The sequence below is a fragment of the Leptonychotes weddellii genome, chromosome 4, assembly GCF_054177405.1.
Source record: "Leptonychotes weddellii isolate Sample4059 chromosome 4, ASM5417740v2, whole genome shotgun sequence".
NCBI lineage: Eukaryota > Metazoa > Chordata > Mammalia > Carnivora > Phocidae > Leptonychotes > Leptonychotes weddellii.
Window position 1 is genome coordinate 83,832,915 of NC_138372.1, and position 27,308 is coordinate 83,860,222.

General features: G+C 42.4%; 1 protein-coding gene across 4 annotated transcripts; it reads right to left on the reverse strand.

Annotated features, from left to right (window-relative positions):
• Positions 1-661: 661 nt before the first annotated feature.
• CLCC1 (chloride channel CLIC like 1) lies at positions 662-27,265 on the reverse strand. Of its 4 annotated transcripts, none has more exons than XM_081815581.1 (11): positions 27,134-27,265; positions 17,581-17,721; positions 17,081-17,182; positions 14,709-14,816; positions 12,084-12,305; positions 10,785-10,925; positions 8,833-8,926; positions 7,463-7,560; positions 6,907-7,053; positions 4,246-4,587; positions 662-2,598 (listed from the first exon to the last, which is right to left on the reverse strand). In XM_081815581.1, exons 2-11 carry the CDS (start codon positions 17,707-17,709, stop codon positions 2,341-2,343), a joined length of 1,641 nt encoding a protein of 546 aa, XP_081671707.1. In that variant the 5' UTR covers positions 17,710-17,721; positions 27,134-27,265; the 3' UTR covers positions 662-2,340. The 4 variants fall into 4 exon arrangements, with proteins under 4 accessions (XP_081671707.1, XP_081671708.1, XP_081671704.1 ...); XM_081815582.1 differs by having other exon boundaries at positions 27,092-27,169; XM_081815578.1 differs by lacking the exon at positions 27,134-27,265 and having other exon boundaries at positions 662-993; positions 2,311-2,598.
• Between the last annotated feature and the right edge of the window lie 43 nt (positions 27,266-27,308).

The window sequence follows — 27,308 nt, forward strand, 5'->3', positions numbered from 1 at the left end:
CAGTAAGATGGGATAGAGTAGAGCCTAGTCTAAGGGTGAATTCTAGAACGCAAATGCCCATACCCAGAACAAGTTGGCAACTCATTCACTTCTGGTTGCTTCTGATTCTGCACAGCTGGGATGGTATCTGGGGCTCTGTTCTTTCTAAAAATCCTTCAGGTGACTTGGTGGGCAGTGAGAACCACTTCTCCAAATGGCCAGTGTTCACAAAAATAAAATAGAAAGATAGTTACTCGATCTGGAATCACATCAAAGGCTCAGGGGAAAAAAAGATTATTCTTGGTTCTAAGGTCAGACAAATTTTGTCAAAAGTACTCAGTTAACACCCGGATCATCTTATGTCTTATATATCACATATACAATAGAACGTCCTAGACAACATCCTTTTAAACACTGCACGTAAGGGGCGCCTGGGTGGCTCAGTTGGTTGAGCGACTGCCTTCGGCTCAGGTCATGGTCCTGGAGTCCCGGGATCGAGTCCCGCATCGGGCTCCCTGCTCGGCGGGGAGTCTGCTTCTCCCTCTGACCCTCCTCCCTCTCATGCTGTCTCTCATTCTCTCTCTCTCAAATAAAATCTTTAAAAAAAAAAAAAAAAAAACCTGCATGTAAGTATCATGGGGTTTTTTTCTTACCAGCATATTCAATGAGCAAAGACACCATATCAAATTACAATAATGTAAAAATAGGTGTTTATTTTGTGTATACAATAGTTCTTAGACCCTGTAAACATTCAACATTATCTATTCCACTTAAACACTGCTTTTATAAAGCTGTCTACCCAATTCTGATTTTCCTAAAAGCTTGTTGCTAAAATTCTTGATTCTAATGATAAATATGGGCTGGACAATAAACAAGTCTATTTCCCCAAGTTATAAACTGGCCTTGATCTGTTCGGTCTGCTTTAGTGTCTTCCCTAAATTGCCGTCATCATTCAACAGCAGTGGTATGTTGCCTCGCTAGCTGTCCAAGTGGACTGCATCCCCAAACGGCTATCTGTAATGAAAGAATACAAAGATGAAATTCTACTTAATTCTTTACAGATTCATTTTTGGATAAAAAGTAGTTAGGAGTTCAAACAGCATTAACTCCACTCTCACAGTTAGTCCGTCACCTGAGGCATTCATTGCTCTTCAGAATCCCGTCACAGCTCAGAGGACAACTACCATCCTGGGCACATATTTACCAATTAGTGTGAACAGGTCTGGCCCTCAGGGAGGACTTAATATGCACCAATGTTCACGAATCCACTCCAAGCTGCAGGCATCCTTGCATTAGTTCATTTGTCCCATACCTACTGTGTTGCAAATTTTTCTATAAAATCCTGTTGCTTTTTCTGGAAAGAACTACTACCTTTCTGATGAATTACTAAAGATGTTTGCAATATTAAACTAGAAAATAATATTAATAAATTTTACATCCTCTTGCTGAGGTAATTTTTTAAAATCTTAATTGGCAATGGCATTTTTTTATACTTAACCAGGGACATAGAGAAATTACGCTGTTTAGCAAAAATGTTGTACTCGACCAATGTGTAAAGTATGTATTTGGTGGGGAAAGGGTAAAGCTATTCTCCGTCTACTGACTATGTAAGACCAAGATCACCAATTAACAAACTGTGGTAACTAAATTCTCCTGGCCATCTTCAGGTCTGTCTTAGCTGAGGGTAAAAAGGGGCGACAAGGAAGCAGGCCCAGTCAGCACTGGAAGAGTTGAGCGATGGAGGCAGGATTCGCAACGACGAAGCCATGATGAGCTGGGGCAGCCTCCGCAGAGACAAGGGGACCCAGACTCCGTGACTGCAGTAAGACGCTGAAGTGCATGAAAAGGGTAAAGCTTACGACAGTGGACTTTCCTTAAAATAGTTTCTGAGTACCTACCACTTTTGGAAACATATCAAATCCAGTGCACAACTAACAAATCATTAACTGAAGTAGGTATTACAGGACATCCACTAGGCAACACACACGTCGGCTAGTTGGTTCCTATATATGCGTGTGAACCATAAAACTTATTTTTCAATGTTTCCTAATTCAAATTGGCCTCTTATCTGAAATCAGTGATGCTTGCCATATGTTCATCTATGAGATCCTGTTCCAAAATCAACACCACAAACCACAGGAGGTACCAATATGAAAATGAAATTACACAAACGATAAAAATTAAACAGAAATACATGGGTATTCGTTAGTTCTGACGGTCAATAAAAATATTCATGTTTAAGTTGGCACCTGTAGGGTAGTAAATGTCAGAATATTTGTAGAGAAGAGCAAATAGTTGTGAAGAGTATACTTTACAAAACCCAAAGATGACCTCTGAGCTGTGGTCCGAGGCTGTGCTCCTCTAGCCACATGGGCCACTCTCCAGATCCTTCCCACCGCTGGCTGGGCTGGACGCGCTGCCTTCCTCTGGGCTGCCTCTGACATCAGTCCCGAGCTGGGCCTTTTCCTCTGCAGGTGAACCTTCCACCTTCTCTGATGTGTCTGGGCCAGAGACAGGCCTACTAGACTGGCTGCTTTCGGTACTGCTTTCTAGCAGTGTGCTTTCTCCCTGGATTCCACCAAATTCTTTGGGCTTTGTATCCAAAAAAGGTAATTTATGCTGTAGAGAATGACATTTTAATTTTTTAATTAACATAATGTGAAGATCAGTCATCAAACACGTTTCACAAGTTCCTATGCAAATCTGTATCAAACTCTCAACTCCTTCAAATCCCAGCTCCAGTGCTGTAATTATGTAAATGTTAGTAAGCCTCACAGAACCCTGCACGGAGGAGTGGGGGCACTCAGGATATTCCAGGTGGTCTAGCGACCCAGCTTTAGGAGAGGGAAAGAGGACAAGAGGACTGGGGACCAGTACTGCTAACTCCTCTTGCCTGGTGAGAATAATTCATTCAACAAATTATTTACTGAGCCTGTATTCAGTTCCAGGTACTGGGGAAACAGCAGGAACAAAACCAACAAAAACCCTTGCCCTCACTGGAACTTCCATTTCACTTGGGGAGACAATCAAGCAACAAATTAAAGTACCAAGCTGGGGTCAGACGACTGTTTAAATTAGGGTAATGTGGGGGCGCCTGGGTGGCTCAGTTGGTTAAGTCACTGCCTTCGGCTCAGGTCATGATCCTGGAGTCCCGGGATCGAGCCCCGCATGGGGCTACCTGCTCAGCAGGGAGTCTGCTTCTCCCTTTCCCACTCCCCCTGCTTGTGTTCCCTTTCTCGCTGTCTCTCTCTCTGTCAAATAAATAAATAAAATCTTTAAAAAATAAATAAATTAGGGTAATGTGAAAGGTGATACAGGAGTAAAGACTTAAAGAAATGAACCACATTTCGGCGTTCTAGACAGAGAACAGCAAGTAAAAAGGTTCTAATTCATGGAATAGTGAGGAGGCCCTTGTGGCTGAAGGAGAGTGAGCACAGGAGGAGAAGAAATCCATGTACTAACGGAGGTGGACTGTGGGCGGATCAAGGAAGCCCTGGGCCACCAAGATAACTAGCTTTCCCTTTAAGTGAGATGAGAAGTCCCTGGAGACTTTGAGATGAGTGGTGCATTACCATTAACTATTAAATGAAAAGAACATCTGAAAATTTTTTAGATGTATGCAGGTATGTTTATTCTTATAAGAAACTCCATGGGAAGGGATTCTAATTTTCTAGATTCTACTGTGCTCACAACTGTTTCTCCAAGGTTTCCAGTTACAACTTAAACTTTGCAAATGACAATGTAAATTCCTCTCTCAAACAAAAACGGAAATGTCCCTTTAAATGGCCAATAACATAGAAAAAACACCTCAGCATTCTGCAGGTAGAAAGTAGAGAGTCTAGCCAATGATGCCAAGGATTTGGCAAAGCGGGCTGTGTGACCCCTCCCCACCCACTCTCCCACCCAGCTGAGCCTTTAGGGGTCTCCTGCAGGTTCCCCCAGGCTCCAGGCCTTCAGTGAAGACTTTTCTCTGAGCTCTTCAAAGGCAGAAATTTCAGTCACAATTACTTGGTTTCCTATGAAATTTCGTATGAATTACTAACCTGTTCTAACTACCGTTAAATAGGATTTAACATAAAAATTAAATCTCGTTTTAGTTCTGAGAAGGCTGAACTTTTGGCCAGAAAACAGAATAAACAATTATATTAATAATGATATAATTAACCGTGGCAGGTAAAAGAGAAGAATCGCCTAACCGGAAGCTTTACAGGAAGCACAGAGGCAGGCCTACATGAAGGACGGCAAAAGAAACAATTGCTGACTTACACTGGGTACCACCGTGGGACGCTCCCTTGCCTCTGCCTGGGGTACATCGCATGGCCGGAGCACTTCGGGGCTCTTGGTGCCAGTCCTAGGTATCAAGTCAACATCTCTCTCTCTCATACCATCTCTTCTACCCTCATATGTTCTGTCATAAGGGCCTCGCTCAAAGGGGCTGATGTGGCCTCTATAAGGGAAACGTGCATCACCTGCTCCACCATGGGGTCTATCACCAACTTCCTGCAGCCGTCCTCTATCAGCTGGCTCAAGTGCCCGGGGTGGTTCTCTTTCAGGACCACCTAAATGTCTCAGCATATTAACTGATTTTCCAGCACCATAGCAGAAACTCTAGAAGGAAAAGAAATAAATATATAGTATTTAATGGCTGACTTACAATGAAATTATTCAGGGTGCTAGCAAAATTACCTAACTTGACTTAATGGCATTTGGAGACATAAACATGTTTATTTCACTGTTGTTTCATTTGCGATCTCTTGTTTAGATTAACACTAGGCCAGAGTAGCCAACAAAATGTGAGAAATCACGAAGTGATAAGTAGACATTTCAATGAGCTGAACACACTTTCACTGAATTGTAACAAGGTCAGTTTGGCTAAAACCTAGAAACTTAAATGGGAAGGTACTAATTGATAACTGTTCATCAGATGTCTATTTTCACACCCACCATATAAGGTAAATGCTAAAAATTAGTGTTACACACATAATTACATCAACATTCTCATGTAGGGTAACTTTTCTACAAATACAAACGGCTTTAGTGACAACTAAAATTCAACAGGCTTTGAATCCCATTTCATGAGAAAAACTAGGCAGCAGTTCTCAAACTGTGGCCCAGGGACCCCTGGGAGGGGGATCCCTGGGACAGTTTCAGGGACTCTGTAAGGTCAAACTTTTCATACTTCAAAGACCTTAGTCTTTTTTATTCTTCCCTTCTGAGTGTATGGTGGAGTCTTCTGGGGCTGGAATGACTTCTTCACTCTACTGGCTCGTCGACTGTGTGCTTGTGTAAACTTGTATTTGAAATTTTTCTTAGTTTTAATTCCTAATATGGTAAATATCAATAAATAAAACCACTATAAACAAGAGCTCTTTGTGGTCTTCAGTTTTTTTGTTTGTTTGTTTTTTGGGGGGGGGGGTTCTTGTTTTTTTGTTTTTGTGGTCTGCAGTTAGGAGGGCAAAAGGGTCCTAAAAACAAAAAGTTTGAAAATCACTGTGCTGGAGAACCTATTTAAAGACAGAAGCAGTAAAAGTCCTTTTCTTAGGCAGATGAAGAAGAAATGATGGGTTTTTGCTTATAATTTCAGCTTCAGAGACTAACTACAAACAGTCCCCCAACTACGATGGTTCAACTTAAAACTGTTAGACTTCACGATGCTAAGAAAGTGATAGTGTGCTCAGTAGAAACTGTACTTCAAATTTAGAATTTGGATCTTTTCCTGGACTAACGATTTGGGGTCCAATCCTCTCTGGTGATGCTGGGCAGGGCAGATCCTGGTCAGCCACGGGGTATCGAGGGTGAACAACCCCCACCCTCACAACCACTCCGTACCCACACAACCATTCTGTTTCTCTCTTTCAGTACAATATTCAGGGAACTACGTGAGATATTTGACATTTTGTTATAAAATGGGCTTTGTGTTAGATGAATTTGCCCAACTGCAGGCTACCATAAGCATTCTGAGCATGTTTAAGGTGGGCTAGGCTAAGCTACGATGTCCTGGAAGCTAGGTGTAGTAAATCCATTTTCAACTTACAGTGGGTTTATTGGAACGTAATCCCATAAGTCAAGGAAAATCTGCACTATTATACAACTAATATCACCTAACAAAACCATATCCCTAAACCAGACTCCTGTAATCACAAGCCAAAAAACAAAACCAAAATAGGAACAATTTCAAAGTGAATAAAGTGTAGTAAATTTTGTATCCTTAGGGAAGAAAATCCTTTTTAATTTAATAATTTAAATTGGAAGGTACTGTCTGATAACGCTATGTTGTGTATATTCACACCCATCAGAGAAAATAGACGCTGAAAATATTTAAAGTTATAAACTTTAAATAGGCTAATTTCTTCACAAATGCAAACCTGGTTTTTCCCGTGGCACATCTGGGTTCTTTACCTTTTAAGTGACAACTGCTTTATTAGAGTAAGGGCCGAAAATCAATAAAAAAAGTTGAAGAGACCATAGATGAATAATGAATAATGTTTCTTCTTAACAAATGTCTGTTCCTGGATTCCCCAACTGTTTCTCAGTAACTCACCTTCTTCCACATCCCAATTTGATTCTGTGGAAAAGCCAATGCTCTTCCCTTCTTAGTGCTGCAAAAACTCAGACTGAAATAAGAAGGCCCCCTTTCTCAAAGAGGACAAAAACAACTGATTTCATGTATATTAATTCACCAAGGTGAAGAACAAATTTAGAAAAATATTATTCTAAGTCACTGCCATGACATCTATAGTCAAACTTGACATTTTCTTGCTTAAAGGAATATACATGTAAGTATAAATAAATCTGTATCACTTAAAAATCATCTTCTCATACCGTTAAGCAAAATTTAGCCTGATTTACAACAGCAAAAAATCTAAGTTTTAGAATTGCCTTTTTTTCTACAAGCGCTGTTAATAGTCAACCGTGCTGTATACTAACCAGGACAGCTAATGCCATAATGACCAGCACTGGAATGTGAAGTAATACTGGGATCTCCTTCATGAACTCTTTAATAAATTCCCCAGCTCCTTTCCCAATGTGTTTCAGTGGCTCCGTGACAAAGTTGGTGAATGTAACCGCCAGTGCCTAAAACAAAAGATAACAGCAACTTAACTTTTCCCTCAAAAGACAATGAGGGGCACCTGGGTGGCTCAGTCGTTAAGCGTCTGCCTTCGGCTCAGGTCATGATCTCAGGGTCCTGGGATCGAGCCCCACATCGGGCTCCCTGCTCCGCAATAGGCCTGCTTCTCCCTCTCCCACTCCCCCTGCTTGTGTTCCCTCTCTCGCTGTGTCGCTCTGTCAAATAAATAAAAAATCTTTAAAAAAAAATCAATTAAAATGTTTTAATGTGAAAATCATTGTGTAATGGAAGTATTTTTTCTAGAACAAGGATTTATTATTAGCAAAATGACTAAAAAACACTAACAACTTTAAATAAATACAAGAAATTTTTGATTCACTTTGTATAAGTAATATTTACAAATGTATTCTATACCTTTGTTGGTGGGACCAACCAAATAGGGTTGACTAATAAGAGCTCGTAGTATTTTTGGCATGGGTCATCCTTATAGGTCCATGAACTTCTCAACAATTCTATTTAGAGAAATAGACAAAACACTGAGTCATTAAAAAAAAAAAAAAGTCACATTTCATTCCCAAATAAGACAGCACTTTGGTTTTGTCCCTGTCCCCATCACCAACCAATTTTAAATGCTGGTACAAACAGACTCCCTGTAATACTGATTTAAAAATTTTTCATCTTATGTCCAAAATGTTTATCTTAAAAATCTCTTCAAATTAGACAGGTCTTATGTAGATAAAACATTATATTTTATGAAATTTTCCAAAAGGTAAGTATTAAAAACTGTTCTTTACACATACAAATGAATCCAAATAAAACCGCGGAAATCTGAGATCGCTGAATTATATGCAAGTTGATATCCTGGCTATGAGATCGCACTGCTGTAACTGTGTAAGACGTTTACACTGGGGGAAAATGGGGAAAGGGTACATCGATCTGTTTTCCTTCTTACAACTAACTACCTGTGCATCTAGAATTATCTCAGTAAAATTTCAATTTAAAAAATCCGTTACTTTACAAGATAAAGAACATTACTAGTTCTCCCAATTTTTCTAAATTAGGTTTATGTACATTACATACTAGCCTGAGCTAGAGAAGGCGTTCAGATGTCCCCTGTAGCCAGGAAGCGAGGCCAGATTGGGTTAGTTCCCACAACTTTTAAAGAACCGTTAATATGGACGCCCTGTTTTGTACAATCCGCAGGGATTCTATTCTGGGTCCGTTCTTACGGACTTGCATTTATAAAGTGCCCTTGAACACTAAACCATTCCTACTGCTAGATACACAGAACTAAAGGCAGCCAACAGTAGGGACAATGTATATACAGTCTGTGAGGGGAAAAAAGTTAAAGAACTTTCCTCCTAGGAAAAAAAAATGTGTAGTAAAGCTACAACTTAACATTTCATAAGTCAGTATAAGGAGATTAAGTCTAAGATGGATCTTAATTCATATAAACACTGATTCACTTCTTTAATGCACACGTTGGACCCCCTTCCTAAGGACCAGACAGACAAGATGAGCTCCGGCTCCGTCACCGACCGACGGAGGAGACGGCAGCGCTACGGGAGCCAACAAAGACGCGTTCCTAGTCCCTCCCCATGAGGTTATGGGAGCATGAGCGGCCCGGTCTGAACCCTGCCTCTTCTCGCATCTTCTTCTGACACTGAGGACTCAGTCACGGAAAGCCTCCTTCCAGCATTTTCTCATTTCTCTGTAATTACTAATATGTTCTCTCCTTCCCGGAAATTCTATTCAAAATGAGGCCCAGCAAACCGACCCCTTACCCCAGAGGCTTCCAATCCAGTCCATCTTCTCAGCACATACATTGTTCAACGGCTCCAGCTTGGCAACCTCGGCCTGATGCTGCGCGAACGCGAGCTGAGCAACACCAAAAGGGAGCTGTGAGCGGCTGCGGACATGAAGGCTATGTCTACACATCCAAAACCCTGACTTCAAAACGTATCTTCACCAGACACCAGACAGTTCACGGTTTTTTAGTAGGAAAAAAACAAAAACATTTCTAATAACTTTTTTTTTATGATTTTATATATTTATTTGAGAGAGAGAGACTGAGAGAGAGAGCACATGAGAGGGGGGAGGGTCGGGAGGGTCAGAGGGAGCAGCAGACTCCCTGCCGAGCAGGGAGCCTGATGCGGGACTCGATCCAGGGACTCCAGGATCATGACCTGACCCAAAGGCAGTCGCCTAACCAACTGAGCCACCCAGGCACCCCAAAAACATTTCTAAATAGCAGCTCTTTTCCACTCATGGCAAAGCACAGTCTTAATGCAACGAGTGAGGATAAAGAACTATAGCTTCCTTCTTTGTAAGTAATTTTGATGAGAAAGGCAAACCTTTGTGCTAAAAAGGATTATTTTAAAAAATCAGTTCAAATTCATACCACACCCAAAAATAGTTATATATATTAAATGACTACTTCTCATTTTCTTTCACAATTCATGATAAAATGGTGTTTTGTGGGGCGCCTGGGTGGCTTAGTCATTAAGCGTCTGCCTTCGGCTCAGGTCATGGTCCCAGGGTCCTGGGATCGAGCCCCGCGTCGGGTTCCCTGCTCGGCGGGAAGCCTGCTTCTCCCTCTCCCACTCCCCCTGCTTGTGTTCCCTCTCTTGCTGTGTCTCTCTCTGTCAAATAAGTAAAATCTTTAAAATAATAAATAAATAAAAAATAAAATGGTGTTTTGTTCTGGATGGTTTTCAGCACAAGTGGCCTATATAAAGATAACATATTTTTTATATGTCCAAGCCCTGGGGGAAATTGCTGAGATAACAATATTCAACCAAACTTTTTTCCTTTAATTTGCAAACAATTAGTTCTAGAAGCTATAGAACTTAGAGCAAAAGGTTAAGGATATATCACAATGATTTAATCAGATAAATTCATCAAAAATATTTTGCCACTTGATTCACCCTGCTAGAAAGATCTAAAATTGTCCTTCAATGCTATTTCAACAGGAACAGTAGTGCTTCATTTGACTTTCTATATTCAGCATGATCCCAATTTTGAAAGAATTAAAATTTAGAAAAAAATCGGAAAGAAATACCTCAAAATATTGACAGCAATTATCTTTAGGTGACAAAATTATAGGTAATTAAAAAAAAGAAATCAAATTTCTGGGGCACCTGGGTGGCTCAGTCAGTTAAGCATCTGCCTTTGGCTCAGGTCATGATCTCGGGGTCCTGAGATCGAGCCCCATGTTGGGCTCCCTGCTCAGTGGGGAGCCTGCTCGAGGATTCTCTCTCCCTCCGCCCCTCCCCCTCCCCCTGCTCCTGCTCGCTCTTTCTCAAATAAAATCTTTTTAAAAAAATCAAATTTCTCTGTATAACTTTCTATCTTTTCTAAATCGTCTACTATCAACATTGCACTTTCATATTCAGAAAATAACCTAACTTTAAAAAATAACATTTTGATATCCTTTCTGGCAAAGAATAAAAGGACATACCTTAAACTACCTACATAAAATTTTTTAAAATGCATCCACCTAGCTCTATTCTGATTTAGCCACCTAGATGCTACCCATGAGAAACTGGGTTAGGAAAACAGGCCTGCACCAAACTGGTCAGGGACCCGAAACACCAGCGACAGGTGAGCGGCTGCCAGATGACAATCCGGCATCTGTGATCAGAGGCAAGGTTATACACTCCTCTAAAGGCACTGAGGTCTTCTGTTATCATGAAGTAACGCTGAAAAACATGAAAACCTTCCACCTATTTAGTACCTTATATAGATACATCCAATTCCATCCCAAACTGATGAGGAAACTGATGAATAACACACGTCTCAACTGGGTGTACCAATGCACATACGTCCACAGCTCGGTAGCGACTAATCCCACGATACAGAGCAGACACAGAAGCACCTCGAAAACAGGAAGAAGCGGAGAGCAGGGTTACTGCCAAGCCACTGTCCCCGCCGAGAAATGATAATCCTCAGCAGAAACGAAAGAACTGGCCTCACACACGCAGCAGCATCTGTGCCATTCTGCTGCACGGCCCTGGAAACAGAAGCGTCTGCGCACGGGTTAACGTAACTACGGTGGAGGGGTTTTAATTTTTACATTAACCTATATAATGTATTATCGGTGTCAGAGGTAGAAGTCAGTGATTCATCAGTCTTACATAGTACCTAGTGCTCATTACATCACAGACCCTCCCCAGTGACCATCACCCATTACCCCGTCCCCCCACCCCCCTCCCCTCCAGCAACCCTTCGATTGTTTCCTATAATTAAGAGTCTCTTATGATTTGTCTCCCTCTCTGGTTTCGTCTTGTTTCATTTTTTCCTCTCTTCCCCTATGATCCTGTTTTGTTTCTTAAATTCTACACTATCAGCGAGATAGAAGTGTCTTTCTGAGTGGCTTATTATTTCGCTTAATGTAACACCCTCTAGTTCCAGCCACGTTGTTGCAAATGGCAAAATTTTTTTTTTTTTTTTTTTTTGATGGCTGAGAGTATCCCATTGTATATATGGACCACATCATCTGTATCCATTCATCTGTCAATGGACATCTGGGCTCTTTCCACAGTTTGGCTATTGTGGACATTGCTGCTATGAACATTGGGGTGCATATGGCCCTTCTTTTCACTACATCTGTGTCTTTGGGGTAAATACCCAGGAGTGCAAGTGCTGGGTCGTAGGGTAGCTCTATTTTCAACCTTTTGAGGAACCTTCATACTGTTTTCCAGAGTGGCTGTACCAACTTGCATTCCCACCAACAGTGTAGGAGGGTTCTATGGTGGAGTTTTTAAAGCATTTTTAAAAATGAGCTGTTACTGGGCGCCTGGGTGGCTCAGTCATCAAGCGTCTGCCTTCGGCTCAGGTCATGATCCCAGGGTCCTGGGATCGAGCCCCGCACCGGGCTCCCTGCTCGGCGGGAAGCCTGCTGCTCCCTCTCCCCCACTTGTGTTCCCTCTCTCGCTCTGTCTCTTTCTGTCAAATAAATAAATAAAATCTTAAAAAAAAAAAAAAGAATAAAAAAAAATGAGCTGTTACTTATGTCCCCCTTGTCCCATCTTACCATCAACAGATTATATGGATCCACTCCAAAGGAGTCTTCAAATCGCCACTTCCATGTTTCAAAATCATGAAACTTAAAATTAATTAAAATATCACTTAGTGCATCATCCAAGGCTCCTGGTTTCCAATCCTCTCCACTGAGAAACTTCTGTATTTCTAACAAGGTTTGCCTTTTTAGGATAATCTCAGCATCATAATGCATATCATCTTTGTTTTCTTCAGGCTGAATTAAATTTGCCCAAAAAACAAAACAGAACAAAACAGAAAAGAGAAACACTTCAAGACAAAAGCCGATTTGGAACTAAATATATATGTGGTTCATATTTCACATGTATAAAATAAAAATAATACTATCCACCTATGTGTCTAACATAAAAAAACAGGGATCATACATGTGAAAAACATTTCAAAAATATAAAACTCTATGCAAATAAGATAATGTGCATTTTACCCACAGTTGATTCTTACTACTGGCAACGTTTGTTTGAGGACGTCACCGCGGACACTAGTTAACAAATACCTGAACTACAGCTCCTGCAGGAAATACGGGGTTGCGTTCCTACCATTTTCATCAGGCAGGCAATACATAACCCTTTTGTGTGTTTCTATTTAAAGATACCTTATTTAATATTTTTGATTAACACTGAACTCGGAACAGCCAACAGCACTGTAACTCCTGCCCGAACAGACCTTATCTAACATGGGTATTTTCCCTGGAAGGCACATCCTAGCCTTCTCACGGCTCAGAGGCACTAGGCAGCACTACTCTTGGGAGTTAAACAGCCAAATAACATCAACAAAAGTGTGAAATACGTAGCACTAAATAAACCACGAAAAAGTACTTGTTTATAGTCTGAGAGCTGAAACAAGAAGGCAGAACATGGCCGTGCTCAGCCTCAGCTGAGAATGGGCACACCAGGCAACACAAATGCTCTGCGCATGTCCGAGAATGGCGCAAAAGCTCCCCAAGTATTGACTTTGAGGTTATAAAATAAGGTTAGTGAGTACGCAAGTTCGCAAATATGGAATCCACAAATAATGAGCATCAACTGCTTATTTTGATTCATTTACGATTTTCCATTTGCTGACTTTATTTTCAAATAGCCTAAAATATACAGTAATACAAATTTTTTAAAAAAAGGGTTTGGGGGGCGCCTGGGTGGCTCAGTTGGTTGAGCGACTGCCTTCGGCTCAGGTCATGATCCTGGAGTCCCGGGATCGAGTCCCGCATCGGGCTCCCTGCTCGGCAGGGAGTCCGCTTCTTCCTCTGACCCTCCCCCCTCTCATGTGCTCTCTCTCTCTCATTCTCTCTCTCAAATAAAATCTTAAAAAAAAAAAAAAGGGTTTGTTTTTTTTTTAAGATTTTTATTTATTTATTTAACAGAGAGAGAGAGAGCACAAGTAGGCAGAGGGGCAGACAGAGGGAGAGGGAGAAGCAGGCTCTCCGCCGAGCAGGGAGCCCAATGCAGGGCTCGATCCCAGGACCCTGGGATCATGACCTGAGCTGAAGGCAGATGCCTCACGACTGAGCCACCCAGGCACCCCCCAAAAAAAGGATCTTAAAAGGCAGTCAAACTGGAGTTTCCGTGAACAAACATGATATTTATAACTATCTTTATTAGCGTGAGTTCAGGTTAGCAAAATCACTATAAACATTTTACATTTGTTATCCAGTTAACACAAACAGAAAAATGTTTCTCTTTTATAAAAATACAGATACTTACATAAAAGCGAATATAAAATCAGAAAAAAAAGTGTCACGTAACATCACAAGTCATCACTAACGTGAAAAAGCAGTCATCCATTATGATTTTTAAAAAACCCTGAACTAAAGAAAGCAAAACAAAAAAACCTTCAACGAAATATTGCCCATTATCTCCATCATAGGAATTTTTTGGCACTCTGTGTCCTTATCCCATACATGCTTAAAAGACTTGAATTAAAGGATGCATGTATGAGAACATCTGCTCTTTCACTTCCAAAGTAAGATGGGATTATTAAATATTCATCTAATACTCCTTCCCCTTAAGTTTTTTTTTTTTTAAAGATTTTATTTATTTATTTGACAGAGAGATAGATAGCGAGAGCAGGAACACAAGCAGGGGGAGTGGGAGAGGGAGAAGCAGGCTTCTCACCGAGCAGGGAGCCCGATGCAGGGCTTGATCCCAGGACCCTGGGATCACGACCTGAGCCGAAGGCAGACGCTTAACGACTGAGCCACCCAGGCGCCCAACCCTTAAGTTTTCTTGATGTTTGACTCCACAGAGTGAAAACAAGGACTCTAAAAAATGGAATCTTAACATTAATTATGAAAAATATGCACATGATATGCAATTCTATAAAGTAGCCCCTGCCACAGTAAAAAGCTTCCGGGTGGTGGGAGGACTACTTAAAGCACACTGTTCTTTTTCTCAGCACAGAATGATCTTACATCACATGAATAAGAAAGTGTGCAAGTGGTAGAAAACAAGGGCCAGCACAGAATTTCTTTGCTAAGTCATGAATGTGTCAAATTTCCAACTGTTTAGTAAAGTTCAAACAGCAAATTTAAGGCACCTCCCCCCATTTGAAATTAATAAATAATGAAAATATCCACCACACTGATTAGTATCACACCAATACTCACGAGTCCGAGCTTTCTGGCTTCAATCAAAATCTTATGTAAGTATCTCCTAAAAACAGGATTGCTTTGACTTTCATAGTCTTCCTTCTTTTTCTTTTCACACTCATCGATCTGTAAGTACAAAACAAATTCAACATTAGATAGCATCAAAGTTTCATGTGAGGGTCAAGTTTCTAGCCTAGTGGCCCCATCAAGATCAAGGTAAGGAGCTTGCGATTATCAACTATATGAAAATGTAGAGCGTCCTACCTTCTGTGGGTTCTCTTTGCAAAGCATTAGAACCTGTGATAACCAACTTTTATTTTCTAACTAAGTATGAACCATGAATTGAGTTAGCATTTGAAATGGGCTTCAGATGATAAACATAACAACTGAGTGTCACACACAGACTTAAGAGAGAAGGACCCTTGAAAAGTCACATGGCAGTTTCCTCCGCTTGCAGGCAAGGTTTACAAACCTCTTTAAATTTCTCAAGAGAATTTTTGAGAGAGACAGAGAGCATACACAAGCACGAGCAAGGGGTGGTGCGGGGGGCAGAGGGAGAGGGAGAATCTTTTTTTTTTTTTTTAAAGATTTTATTTATTTATTTGAGACAGAGAGAATGAGAGACAGAGAGCATGAGAGGGAGGAGGGTCAGAGGGAGAAGCAGACTCCCTGCCAAGCAGGGAGCCCGATGCAGGACTCGATCCTGGGACTCCAGGATCATGACCTGAGCCGAAGGCAGTCGCTTAACCAACTGAGCCACCCAGGCGCCCGGAGAGGGAGAATCTTAAGCAGGCTCCATACTTAGCATGGAGCTCTACATGGGGCTCAATCTCACCACCCTGAGATCATGACCTGAGCCAGAATCAAGAGTCAGATGCTTAACCAACTGAGCCACCCAGGTGCCCCTTTAAGAGAATGTTGTGTGTGTGGTTTTTTGTTGTTGTTGTTCTTGTTTAAGATTTATTTCTTTATTTTGGGGGTGGGCAAAGGGAGAGGGAATCCCAAGCAGACTCCATACTGAGCATAGAGCCTGACACAGGGCTCGATCTCACGACCCTGAGATTACAACCTAAGCGGAAACCAACAGACTGCATCACCCAGGCGCCCTGAGAATGTTTTGTAAAACAAAAATTCAAGACTCCATTTTATCAATCATACTTTTACAGTGCTGAGCCCAAGATGCAAAGAACAGAATGAAGAATTTCTGTATTTCCTAGTGTGCAGCCAAACAAGCTCATGATACTACAAAACACAGTTAAACTGAGTTAGATTTTATCCAAGCATTTCTTTGCTAGCACTCGGGTGAGACAGCATTCACACCTGGTAAGAACCACAGCAGTGCTGACAGATCTGGAAATGAGATCTGAGATCTCTGTATCTCCGTTCACAAGCTCTCCCAGTCTCTCAAGCTGGAAACCTCCTTCACTCTATCCCTTTTCCCTCCTCCCTCAGCTACCCAAATTTGCCTATTCCACCTTGGAGAAATCCAACACTTTCCTCTTCAGTACTTGTCACTGCCCCAGTTGGAGCATTTGGCATTGCTGGACCTCTGCCACCCCTCTCCTTCTGAAGCCCCCTCCACTGGGCCACCAGCTGATAGCCTCCACAGCCAAGAGACCGGTTCCCACCCCTCAACATGCATTTAAACCCCTTAACAATCTTGACTTATTTCCTTTCTCATAAACTCCACTTCAGCCACACAAATAAAAAGATGGGATAAATGATGAACATAAGAATTACTCTTGCAAATATAAGGGATTATTATAATTTAGTATGTGTGGTGGCTTTTCCTTCATGTTCATCTGGTGGTCACAGGCCCATTTCTTCATGGGCTGCCTTTGTTATGAGTCTATTATGATCCAGCACTGTGAAAGGTGATAGAGAATCAAAAATGAATAAAATGTATTCCTTGTCCCTGGGGCGCCTGGGTGGCTCAGCCGGTTAAGCGTCTGCCTTTAGGTCAGGTCATGATCCTCGGGTCCTGGGATCGAGTCCTGCATAGGGCTCTCTACTCAGCGGGGAGCCTGCTTCTACCTCTCCTCTCCACTCATGCTCTCTTCTCGCTATCTTTGTCTGTCTCTTTCAAATAAATAAATAAAATATTAAAAAAGAAAAAAACCCGTATTCCTTGTCCCAAGAAATGTTCAGTCTGGTAAAGAAAGAATTACAACATGGTGAGATAAATGTTATTACTGGAAAATAAAAGTACTATTAAAAAAAAAAGACAAGGCCAGAGTAATGAAAGAGAAGACAAGGCTAGAGTACCTAAAGAAAAAAATTATATATAAATTGTACAGTACATACACAGAAACACATATGTTAGCAAAGACAGGAAACAGCAATTTAACACACTATAAATATAAAATTCATGAATTAAAAAAAATTCAAACCTTATGAGTTAAAGAATCAAGTTTGCTATAACATTCCAACAATTCATCAGCATGTGACAAGTCAGGACTGACTTCTTTTTCCTCTGATACACCATGTTTTACCTAAATTAGCAAAACAGAGATTTTATTTCTTTATAGTTCAGCTGTGAAAATAACCTAAAGTTAATGAAGACTAAAAGTTGACTTCATCATTTTATGACTTTGTCATAATTCATCTGTGTTGAACCAAAAAAGTCTCAAATTTATATACTAGCTAAGAACTAAAATCAAGTTAGCTGGCGGCTCGATGGGCTTTACATTCATATTCAACACAGAAATAAGCAGGTGGGGTTGAAATCCTCTTAGACTAAGAGTCAGGGAGATATTCTACATGGCTGCTAGTCATTGGTACATGACTCTTGACTCTGGAAGCTCTGCGAGAAACAGTAACAGAAGTACACTATTTCCATTACAGGACCGATAAGGTCTTATGTACATGCACATGCATTTTTTTTTAATACCTGAGACTTTCTCATTGTTCCTGAAGCAGCATCATAGTTAAGCATGTCTGTGGGGTCAATCCAGTCATCATCATGAGCATAACCGGTTATCAACCACAGACATTCACAAAGGAGCAGAGAATACAGCATCCTGCATGAAGGCTAAAAAAAATTTTAATAGACATAATAAAATACAATTATTTTTAGAAGAAATGGTTTTGTAATAAAAACTATCTACTTCCTTCTAGTGCTAAGATAATGTTTTCTTACTGAATAATAACTGAAATAAAAATACTCAGTAAAATGGTATTCACATTTAAACACATACACACACATTCGTGCTGAGACAAAAAGAATACAGGAACTTTTCATAGGATTCAGAATTCCATTCCTAGGCTTACGCCCAAGAAATGAAAACACATATGCACACAAGAACTTGTACACAAATGTTTACAGCCATATTATTCACAACAGCCAAAGAGAAAACTCAAATGTCTATCAACTGACAGATAACTAAAATGTGGCATATCCATACAATGGGAGAGTACGAGGCATAAAAATGGATGAAGTACTGACACGTGCTAAAACATGGATGAACCCTGAGAACACTGTGCTGTGGGAAAGAAGCCAGGCAGCAAAGACCACAGAGTACAGGATCCCATTTACATGAAATGTCCAGAACAGGCAAATCTACAGAGACAGATGGTAGATTAGTAGGTGCTCAGGGCTGGGAACAGAACAGACGGCTGGCAGTTAAAATGGTACGGGGTTTCTTCTTGAGGTGATGAAAAATGATCTAAAACTGTGGTGATGGTTGCATGAACTGTGCTCTTTAAATGAGTGAATAGTTTAGTACGTGAATCATTGCTCAGTAAAACTGCTTTAAACAGAAGAGGTATTGGGGCGCCTGGGTGCCTCAGTCGGTTAAGCGGCTGCCTTCGGCTCAGGTCATGGTCCCAGGGTCCTGGGCTCCCTGCTCATCAGGGAGTCTGCTTCTCCCTCTCCCACTCCCCCTGCTTGTGTTGCCTCTCTTGCTGTCTGTCAAATAAATAAATAAAATCTTTTTAAAAAAGAAAAAAGAAAAAGAAGAGGTATTTAACCAAACCCTCTCCCCCCAAATTCCTTTTTTTAACACATGGAAAATAAGAAATGTATAAAATTAACATTCAAACAAGGTGACTGAACTCCCAAACCACTCAGAGAAAATAACTTGCTTCATCTAAGCCTCTGCAGAAACACTGTCAAATCATCTCAATACCGCCTCTATTCAACACTGTCCAATACAGTAGCCGCTAAGCGTATGTGGCTATTTAAATTTAAACTAATTAAAATTAAATAAAATTAAAAATTCAGTTCCTCATTCACGCTAACTGCATTTCAAGTGCTCAACACCCACATGGGGCTAGTGGCTGCCACAGTGGACAGGGCAGATCTAGAACATTTCCATCATTGCAGAAAGTTCTTTTGGACAGCCTGTCTTATACTTAACATGAATAAAAATCAGGTAAGGAAATTCCCAAGTGAGAAAGTAAAAATAGGGCGCCTGGGTGGCTCAGTCGTTAAGCGTCTGCCTTTGGCTCAGGTCATGATCCCAGGGTCCTGGGATCGAGTCCCGCATCGGGCTCCCTGCTCCGCGGGAGGCCTGCTTCTCCCTCTCCCACTTCCCCTGCTTGTGTTCCCGCTCTCGCTGTCTCTCTCTGTCAAATAAATAAATAAAATCTTTAAAAAAAAAAAAAAAAGTAAAAATAATGTAAAAATAAAAGTAACTCCAGGGACACCTGGGTGGCTCAGTTGGTTAAGCGTCTGCCTTTGGCTCAGGTCATGATCCCAGGGTGCTGAGACCGAGTCCCGCATCAGGCTCCTTGCTTGGCAAGGAGTCTGCTTCTCCCTCTGCCTCTGCTGCTCCCCATGCTTGTGCTCACGCGCTCTCCTTCTCTCTCCCTGACAAATAAAATCTTAAAAAAAAAGTAACTCCAGGCTGTATTACACACTCCTCCTTTGTGCTCCCAGCGTGCTCTGTTTATTCGTCTAGCACAACACACAATGAAATTAGCCACGTATTGGTCAGGCTCTCCCATTGACACAGTGGCTGTCAATCTTGGCTGTGCATTAGAATCACCTGGCGAGCTTCTAAAAGTCTCAATCTTCTGGCCACATCCCAGATCAAGCAAATCAGAATTTCTAAGGGTGGGACCCAGGTGCTGGGATTTTTAAAGCGCCTCAGGTGGTTCCAATACACAGCAAGGGTAGAAAACCACTGTGTTATGACGTGAACTTTTCCAGGGGAAAGTAACACCCTACTCCAATCAGAATTCACCGTCGTGACGACTCTCCATCTTGCCCCCTCCACCTCTCCAAGACCAACACCTAGCCTGGTGGCTGGTGCAGGAGAGACATGCAATAAATGTCAAGCAGCAAATGCAAATGGTCAAAGCCACACAGGGATTCACAGGGTTTTAGAGGTTCAAAGGATGAAGCAAGCTCATCTGACTGGAAGAAACTGGCACCACTTCATGGAGGAACGGGCATGGGAAACAGACAGGGAAGTGTGGGTAACATGCTAAGAGGGCAAGGTGAGGAGGCAAAGGAGCAAAGTGAATCTTCGAAACTGTAAATTCGAGGATGGACGTGGTGGGGCCGGGAGATGGTTGGATGACAAGGTAGGCTGGGGTGACGAGGCCCACGGCCAACCTCATCTGCTAACAGTAGCTCTGAATGCGTGGGAGCCACATTGGGGGAAAATAAAAGTAGCACCAGGTGTACAGAATGAGGGAAAAACTGGACTCAGAGAGTCCTACAAGGAGGGTGAAATAGCCAAAGGAGGCTGAACTGTGTTCTGAAGATTAGTTCTACAGACCTCAGCCACAGAATGCACGTAAGGAAAGGAGAAGATGGTAAGCATGGCCAAGATTTCTAGGCTGACCAACAACAAAAAGGTGGTATTATTAACTTCAAAAGAAATTCAGAAGGAGAACATGGTGTTGGGGAAAAGTTCAGCATTCATTTGTTCAACATTTACTAAATACCTACTGGGTATTGGGCACTGTCTTAGCTGACAGGGATACCAGGAAACTAGCCCAGCCAGGTTTTAAGAAGATACATGGTGGGGAGGGGCACATGGGGGCAGGGGACAAGATGAGACATAAGCTGACAAAAAAAATAGATATAATTTCAGATAGTGATACACCGTAAGAAAAAAATAAAGCAGGACAATGGCAGGATGGATTAGGCAATGTTGAGTATTTTAGGGAAGGCCTCAGAGATTAAAGATAGCCACAAATTCCATCAAGTCCCCATCGAGAGATGGAGTTTACTGTCCCTCCTCCTGAATCTGGGCTGACCCTGTGACCACTGTCAACCATGAAAAGAGGAAAAACTGAAGTAAAATTAAAGCATTTATTTGGGGTTTAGAATTGCAATTTGGGGAACAACCCAAATTGTGGCCCACTGCAGGGAAAAAGGGGTTTTTATAAGAAAAAGGAGGAAGTATAAGATACCTAACATCAGTTGTTTACCAAGAATTATAATTGGAAGATATTACAATTTATAATTGTTTTCTAGGTATGTCAGTTGCTAGGAAAGTCCCTTTTGCAGAGTGTCCAATTTTTGTTAAAAACAGACACATCGTCAAGGTGCTCAGTCATATGCCCTTACCCAGTTCAACAGTGGAATGCAATTCCTCTTTCAAAAATGGGATGAGGGGCGCCTGGGTGGCTCAGTCGTTAAGCATCTGCCTTCGGCTCAGGTCATGATCCCAGGGTCCTGGGATCGAGCCCCACATCGGCCTCCCTGCTCTGCAGGAAGCCTGCTTCTCCCTTACCCACTCCCCCTGCTTGTGTTCCCTCCCTCACTGTGTCTCTCTCTGTCAAATAAATAAATAAAGTCTTTAAAAAAAAAAAGGATGACATTTCTGTCACCATCTTCTTACAAGCAAAGGTTTCACATAGGTTCACAATATTTAGCCAAAATATTGTGGTAGAAGCGATGCTGTGTTGGTTCTGGGCCTGGCTTGGCCTATATGAGGTTTAGCTGCTTCTACTTTGGAACGCCTGCTCTTTGCTCTCAGCTGCCATGCTGTGAGAAGGCCTGGCCACACAGAGAGGCCATGAGCAGAGGGCACACTAAGCTCCCAGCTGGCAACCAACATCAACAGCCGGCCATGTGAATGAGCCATCCTGGCAGTCCCAGGTCAATCCCATGGTAACAGACTTGTGACCCAGCCAACATCATGTGGAATAAAAGAACTATGCAGATGAGTCCAGTCAAGATCCATAAGCCCACAGAATCATGAAATATAATAAAATGGTTGCTTAAAGCCTCTAAACTTGGAGGTGGTTTGTCACACAGCAGTAGATAACCACAACATTTAAGCAGACAAATGATAAAAAGCAAACCTTAGGAAGACTTGGGAAAAGAACATCCAGAGAGTAGATACAGCAAGCATAAAGATCAGAGCGGGGAGGGGCGCCTGGGTGGCTCAGTTGGTTAAGCAACTGCCTTTGGCTCAGGTCATGATCCTGGAGTCCCAGGATCGAGTCCCGCATCGGGCTCCCTGCTCGGCAGGGAGTCTGCTTCTCCCTCTGACCCTCCTCCCTCTCATGCTCTCTGTCTCTCATTCTCTCTCTCGCAAATAAATAAAATCTTAAAAAAAAAAAAAAAAAAAATTAAAAAAAAAAAAAATCAGAGCGGGGAGAAAATTTGAAGCATTCAAAGAACAGCAGGAAGATCAAGATGACGTAGTAACCCCACACTCCAAAGCACTCCTAGGGCTCCTACATCGATCAAAATGAAGTAACAGGGGTCAGGTGTACCCTCTTGCCCGAACAACCGAAACCTCTGCACAAAGTCTAGGGAACAACAGTTTTCAAGACACTGGACACCAGGCAAGCAAGTATAATGGTCTCTGAAAAATGGAAAACACACACAGACAGCCCTTCCATTGCCCCAGCTTACTGCCTTAACAGTTTCCAGGCCATGGGCACAGGAAGAGGGAACTCAGGCAGAGCCCAGAAAGCCCCTGTGGAAACAGAGCTGAGAATCTGGGGAGACCGAGGCAAGAGAAAGCTGCAGAGAGACAGAACTCCAGACATCTGCAGAGGGTCCCTGCAATATAAAAGGATATCTGGTCTTCGACCCCAGTTCCTTCAAATACCATAGGAATTTCCTGAGTGACAGCAGTGTCTTTTGTGATGAGATGCTACTGACGTGACTCTGCTGGGCCCCAAGGTAGCTTCGGGTTGGGGATGGTCATGAGAAAGACCAGGCACATGATTAGAAGGTTGGAACTTTCAACCATCAAACCTCAGGGGAAGGAAGTAAGGAAAGTGGTCACCAAGTTCAATCACTCAGCCAATGATGTAATCAGTCATGCCCACATACTGAAACCCCAATAAAAACTCTGGACACTGAGGCTCAGAGAAGCTGGTTGGTGACACATGGATGTGCCAGGAAAGTGACATGCCTGGATTCTATGAAGAAAGGACACAGAAACTTCCTCCACAGACTGCCCTTGTGTGTCTCTTCATTTGGTTGATCCCAATCTATATCCTTTCTAATAAAACTAAGTATAGTGCTTTCAGGGAGTTCTTCCAGTAAGTCATTCCAGTGAATTAACCAACCTGACAGTTGTGGGATCCCCCTAATCTATAGCCAGTCAGTCACAAGTGCAGATGGACCCCAAGACGTGTGTCATGGAAGCAGTCTTGCATAGAACTCTGCCCTTAACTTGTGAGGGTGTGCACTATTTTGGGCACATAGTGTCAGAACTGAACTGTAGGACATCCAGTCTGTGTCAGAGAACTGGTCTGAGAACACTCCCCCTTGAGTCTTCAGCAAGGTGCGGATCAGTGCACACATAGCAGGAAACTACCTCAGGCCTGAAAAAGAACCACTGAAAGGATTCAGTACAAAAATAAACAGGAGTAAGGGGCGCCTGGGTGGCTCAGTCGTTAAGCGTCTGCCTTCGGCTCAGGTCATGATCCCAGGGTCCTGGGATTGAGCCCCACATCGGGCTCCCTGCTCAGCGAGAAGCCTGCTTCTCCCTCTCCCACTCCCCCTGCTTGTGTTCCCTCTCTCGCTGTGTCTCTCTCTGTCAAATAAATTAAAAAAATCTTTAAAAAAAATAAAAAATAAAAAATAAACAGGAGTAAAATAAATTGGGACACAAACTTGTAATAAAGATAAAACCAAAAGTTAATTCTTTGAAATGACTAAAAAAATTGATAAACACATAGTAACATTAAGAAAAAGAGAAGGCCCCCCAAATTAAGAATGAAACAGGATAAATTATTTATGACTAAAACACTTAGCAAACCAGAAATAAAAGAAAACCTTGCCAGATAGAGTACTACAGGTAAACACTATACTTGAAATCTTTCTGAGATCAAGAATGAGATGAGGGAAAAAGCTCTGGAAGATTTCTGGGATACTGACAGTATTCTATTTCTTTCTCTTTTTTTTAAAGATTTTATTTATTTGACAGAGAGACCAGCAAGAGAGGGAACACAGGCAGGGGGAGGGGGAGAGGGAGAAGCAGGCTTCCTGCTGAGCAGGGAGCCCGATGTGGGGCTAGATCTCCGGACCCTGGGATCATGACCTGAGCCAAAGGCAGACGCTTAACGACTGAGCCACCCAGGCACCCCGACAGTATTCTATTTCTTAATCTAGAAGGTAGGCACATGGGTGTATGCTTTTTAATAATTTGCTAAGATGGACACTTATATATTATATACTTTTCTGTATATATATTTCACATTTTACGAAAGTTTTTTTTTTTTAAATGGGAAAGACTAATTGAGATATTGTTATGGTTTGAACTGTATTCCTCCAAAATTCTTATGTTGAAGTCCTATACCCCAGTTCCTCAGAATATGACTCTATTTGGAGATAGTGTCTCCAAAGAGGTAATTAAGCTATAATGAAATCATTTGCATGGGCCCTAATCCAATATGACTACTGTCCTTATAAGAAGAAATCTGGACACAGGTCAGAGGAAAGCTGATGTGAAGACACAGGGAGAAGGCGACCATCTACAAGCCGAGAGAGGCCTCAAAAGAAACCAACCCTGCTGACACCTTGATCTTGGATTTCCAGCCTCCAGAATCTTTTCCCTCCAGAAAAAAGAAATTTCTGTTGTTTAAGACATCAGTCTGTGGTATTTTGTTATGGCAGCCGTAGCAAACTAACACAGATTTCTTCAGACATAAAAGACTAAGAAAGTCTCCAACCCATAGACTCTTGACATATTAAAGAAGCTTAACGTCAATAAAAGTTGTGAGTAAAAGAAACAATGATGAGCAAAGGAATTGGTCAAATATATTGACAAATGAAGTCAACTACTGATAGTTAAAAAAAAAAAAAAAAACCCAAAACCCCACAACTTTTTATGTTTAAAAATGTAAAAACCAAAATGCTAAGTAACAATAACGGTGGGAAAAGTATCCTAGGATCCCTGTCGCGCTCTAGAGAGAAATACTGGATGACTGTATATTTTGGTGGGGGGGGGAGGGGAGGATGGGGAAGGAGTTCAACTAAGGAATAAAATCTTAAGAAGACCCAAACACAAGAGAAGGCAGTTAAGACTATCGAGAGCAGAACACAAGCTAAAAAATGCAATGTGTAGAAACCAAGAGGTGCTTAATTTGAAAGAGGCATTAGTCAACTATATAAAATACTTTAGAGAAGCTGAAAAAAATTAAGTCTGGGGGAAAAAAAAAAAGCCGTTGGATTGCTTAGTCCGTTGACAGGGAGAAGCCTAATTCTAAGCAGTGAAGAACTAAGTTGATAAAGGGAGTCTCTGAACTGAGCAGAAGCTCTGAGATGGCAGTGTATGAAATCAAGGCTACAGAAAAGGCTTTTCAGAGGCAACAAGGTTTTACACTCCTTCAAAACAGAAATGAATAAGGAGGGGTGGAAAGAAAGGTTCTAAAGCAAAAAGAAGAGAAGCTGACAAAATTCACTTTACTACCCAATATCAAGAACACGGTGAAATGGTCCACTGGAAAGCCAGGAGTGGCACTGTGGGTCAAGAAGCTAGGATGGGGAATAGAGATCTGGGAAAACAGCTCTATAGGGAGCATTATACAAAGGGAGATGAATCAAAAACTCTTCAAGCAGCTGAGTTTTGACTATGACTCCCACAGTCATGTTATTAAGCTACCTTACTTTCTCCAATAATGATCAGCAGATGCAGAACTTATCCAGGACTAGAAACTGAAGAAACGATGGAAGACCAGGATGTGAGGCAGAAGTGGAACCAGCCTCAAATTTAAGTCCTCCTGCCAAATCCCCTTGGTCACTGACTGAAGGCTGGAACTCCTTGAGAAATCTTACAGCTGATCTCACACTTCCTCCAAGTAAAACTGCATCTAAACCTGCCCGGGATCTTGTTAGAAACAGCTTCTGACTAAGTCTGAAGTGGGCCTGAGATTCTGCATTTCTAACAGCTCCTGGTGATGGCAGAGATGTTGGCCCACAGACCACACCCTGAGCAGCAAAGTGTTTAGGAAAAGTAAGCATCCTGTGTTGGTTTAGTTTAACGGGGGCACCTGTGATTCTACTACTTGGCAGTTACTAATAAGCTCTCTCCTCTACTTCTTACTTTTTAATCACCTTTCTCATCTATTTCAGGCTTTGACACTAATATCAAAATTATATAAAATAATAGCGGTGTTTGATTACTATGTGCCAAAAACTGTTACATACATTCATTCAATTCTCCAAAAACTCTCAGTAGTAGTACGGTTACCTTCATTTTACAGATTAGGAAAACAAGTAAACTGAGTGGAGAGCTACCAAGAAAGACTGAGATCAAGGAAAGTCCCAGCTGAGTGGAAATCGGCACAGAAAAAAAGTATCTGATTTCGATGAATTACACGTGTATAAGAAGGACAAGACTAACGAGTCAAATTCCGTATTAACCTAGAAGTTGCATGGCACAAAAGTCAGGAGTTTGCAATTTGGTCCGTTCGCCGATGTGTAGTTGGCTGGAGCCGGGGCTCTCAAACTTGCGAATGGGCACTGCTAACAACTTCCCAAAGGATGATGACGCTAATCTGGGGACCACACTTTCATAACCACTGCCACGGACAAATTATGAATTGTTTTTCACCACCCACCCATAAACCTGGATCTCTAACTTTTTTACATTCAAGTCAGATTTAGAGTTTCAAAAATATTCACTCCAACCAAATCCGAGCTATTCCGCTGACGCCGTTTGCTCAAATTCTGCGAAAAGTTTTCCGAGATAACTAAAGCCCACAAAAATTCAGCGTTCGCTCGGGTCTGGCTTTGCACTTGCTTGTCCCTCTCCCTAGGCCGCTCTTTGAACCGTGGAACGCGCGACAACAGCCGCGCCGCACCCGAAGATAAGGCGGCCAGTCGCCCGCTCATCCTGGCACCCGCAGCGCCGCGAGGCCCCCCGAAACCCCGGAGAGCGCGGCCCCCGCCCCGGGCAGCGTCCGCGGCCTCCCCCGCGCCCGCCGCCCGCCCACGCCGCCCGCCGCCGCACAGACACCCGACCGCGCCGACTCACCGCCCAGTCGCCAGCCTGCGTCTGGGAAAGAAAGACACCTACCCCTCCAGCTGAAAAAGATGGCGAGCCGCCTGCCGGGGCGCTCGAGCGCTTCAGCGGGCGCGGGGCGTCTCGCGCGTCCTCATCGACTCGCTCGGCTGGCAGCCGTGCGTCCTTCCCCGGCGTGCGTCTGATTGGCCCGCCGAGGGGGCGGGGCCGGGCTCTGGGGGCTTGCTTT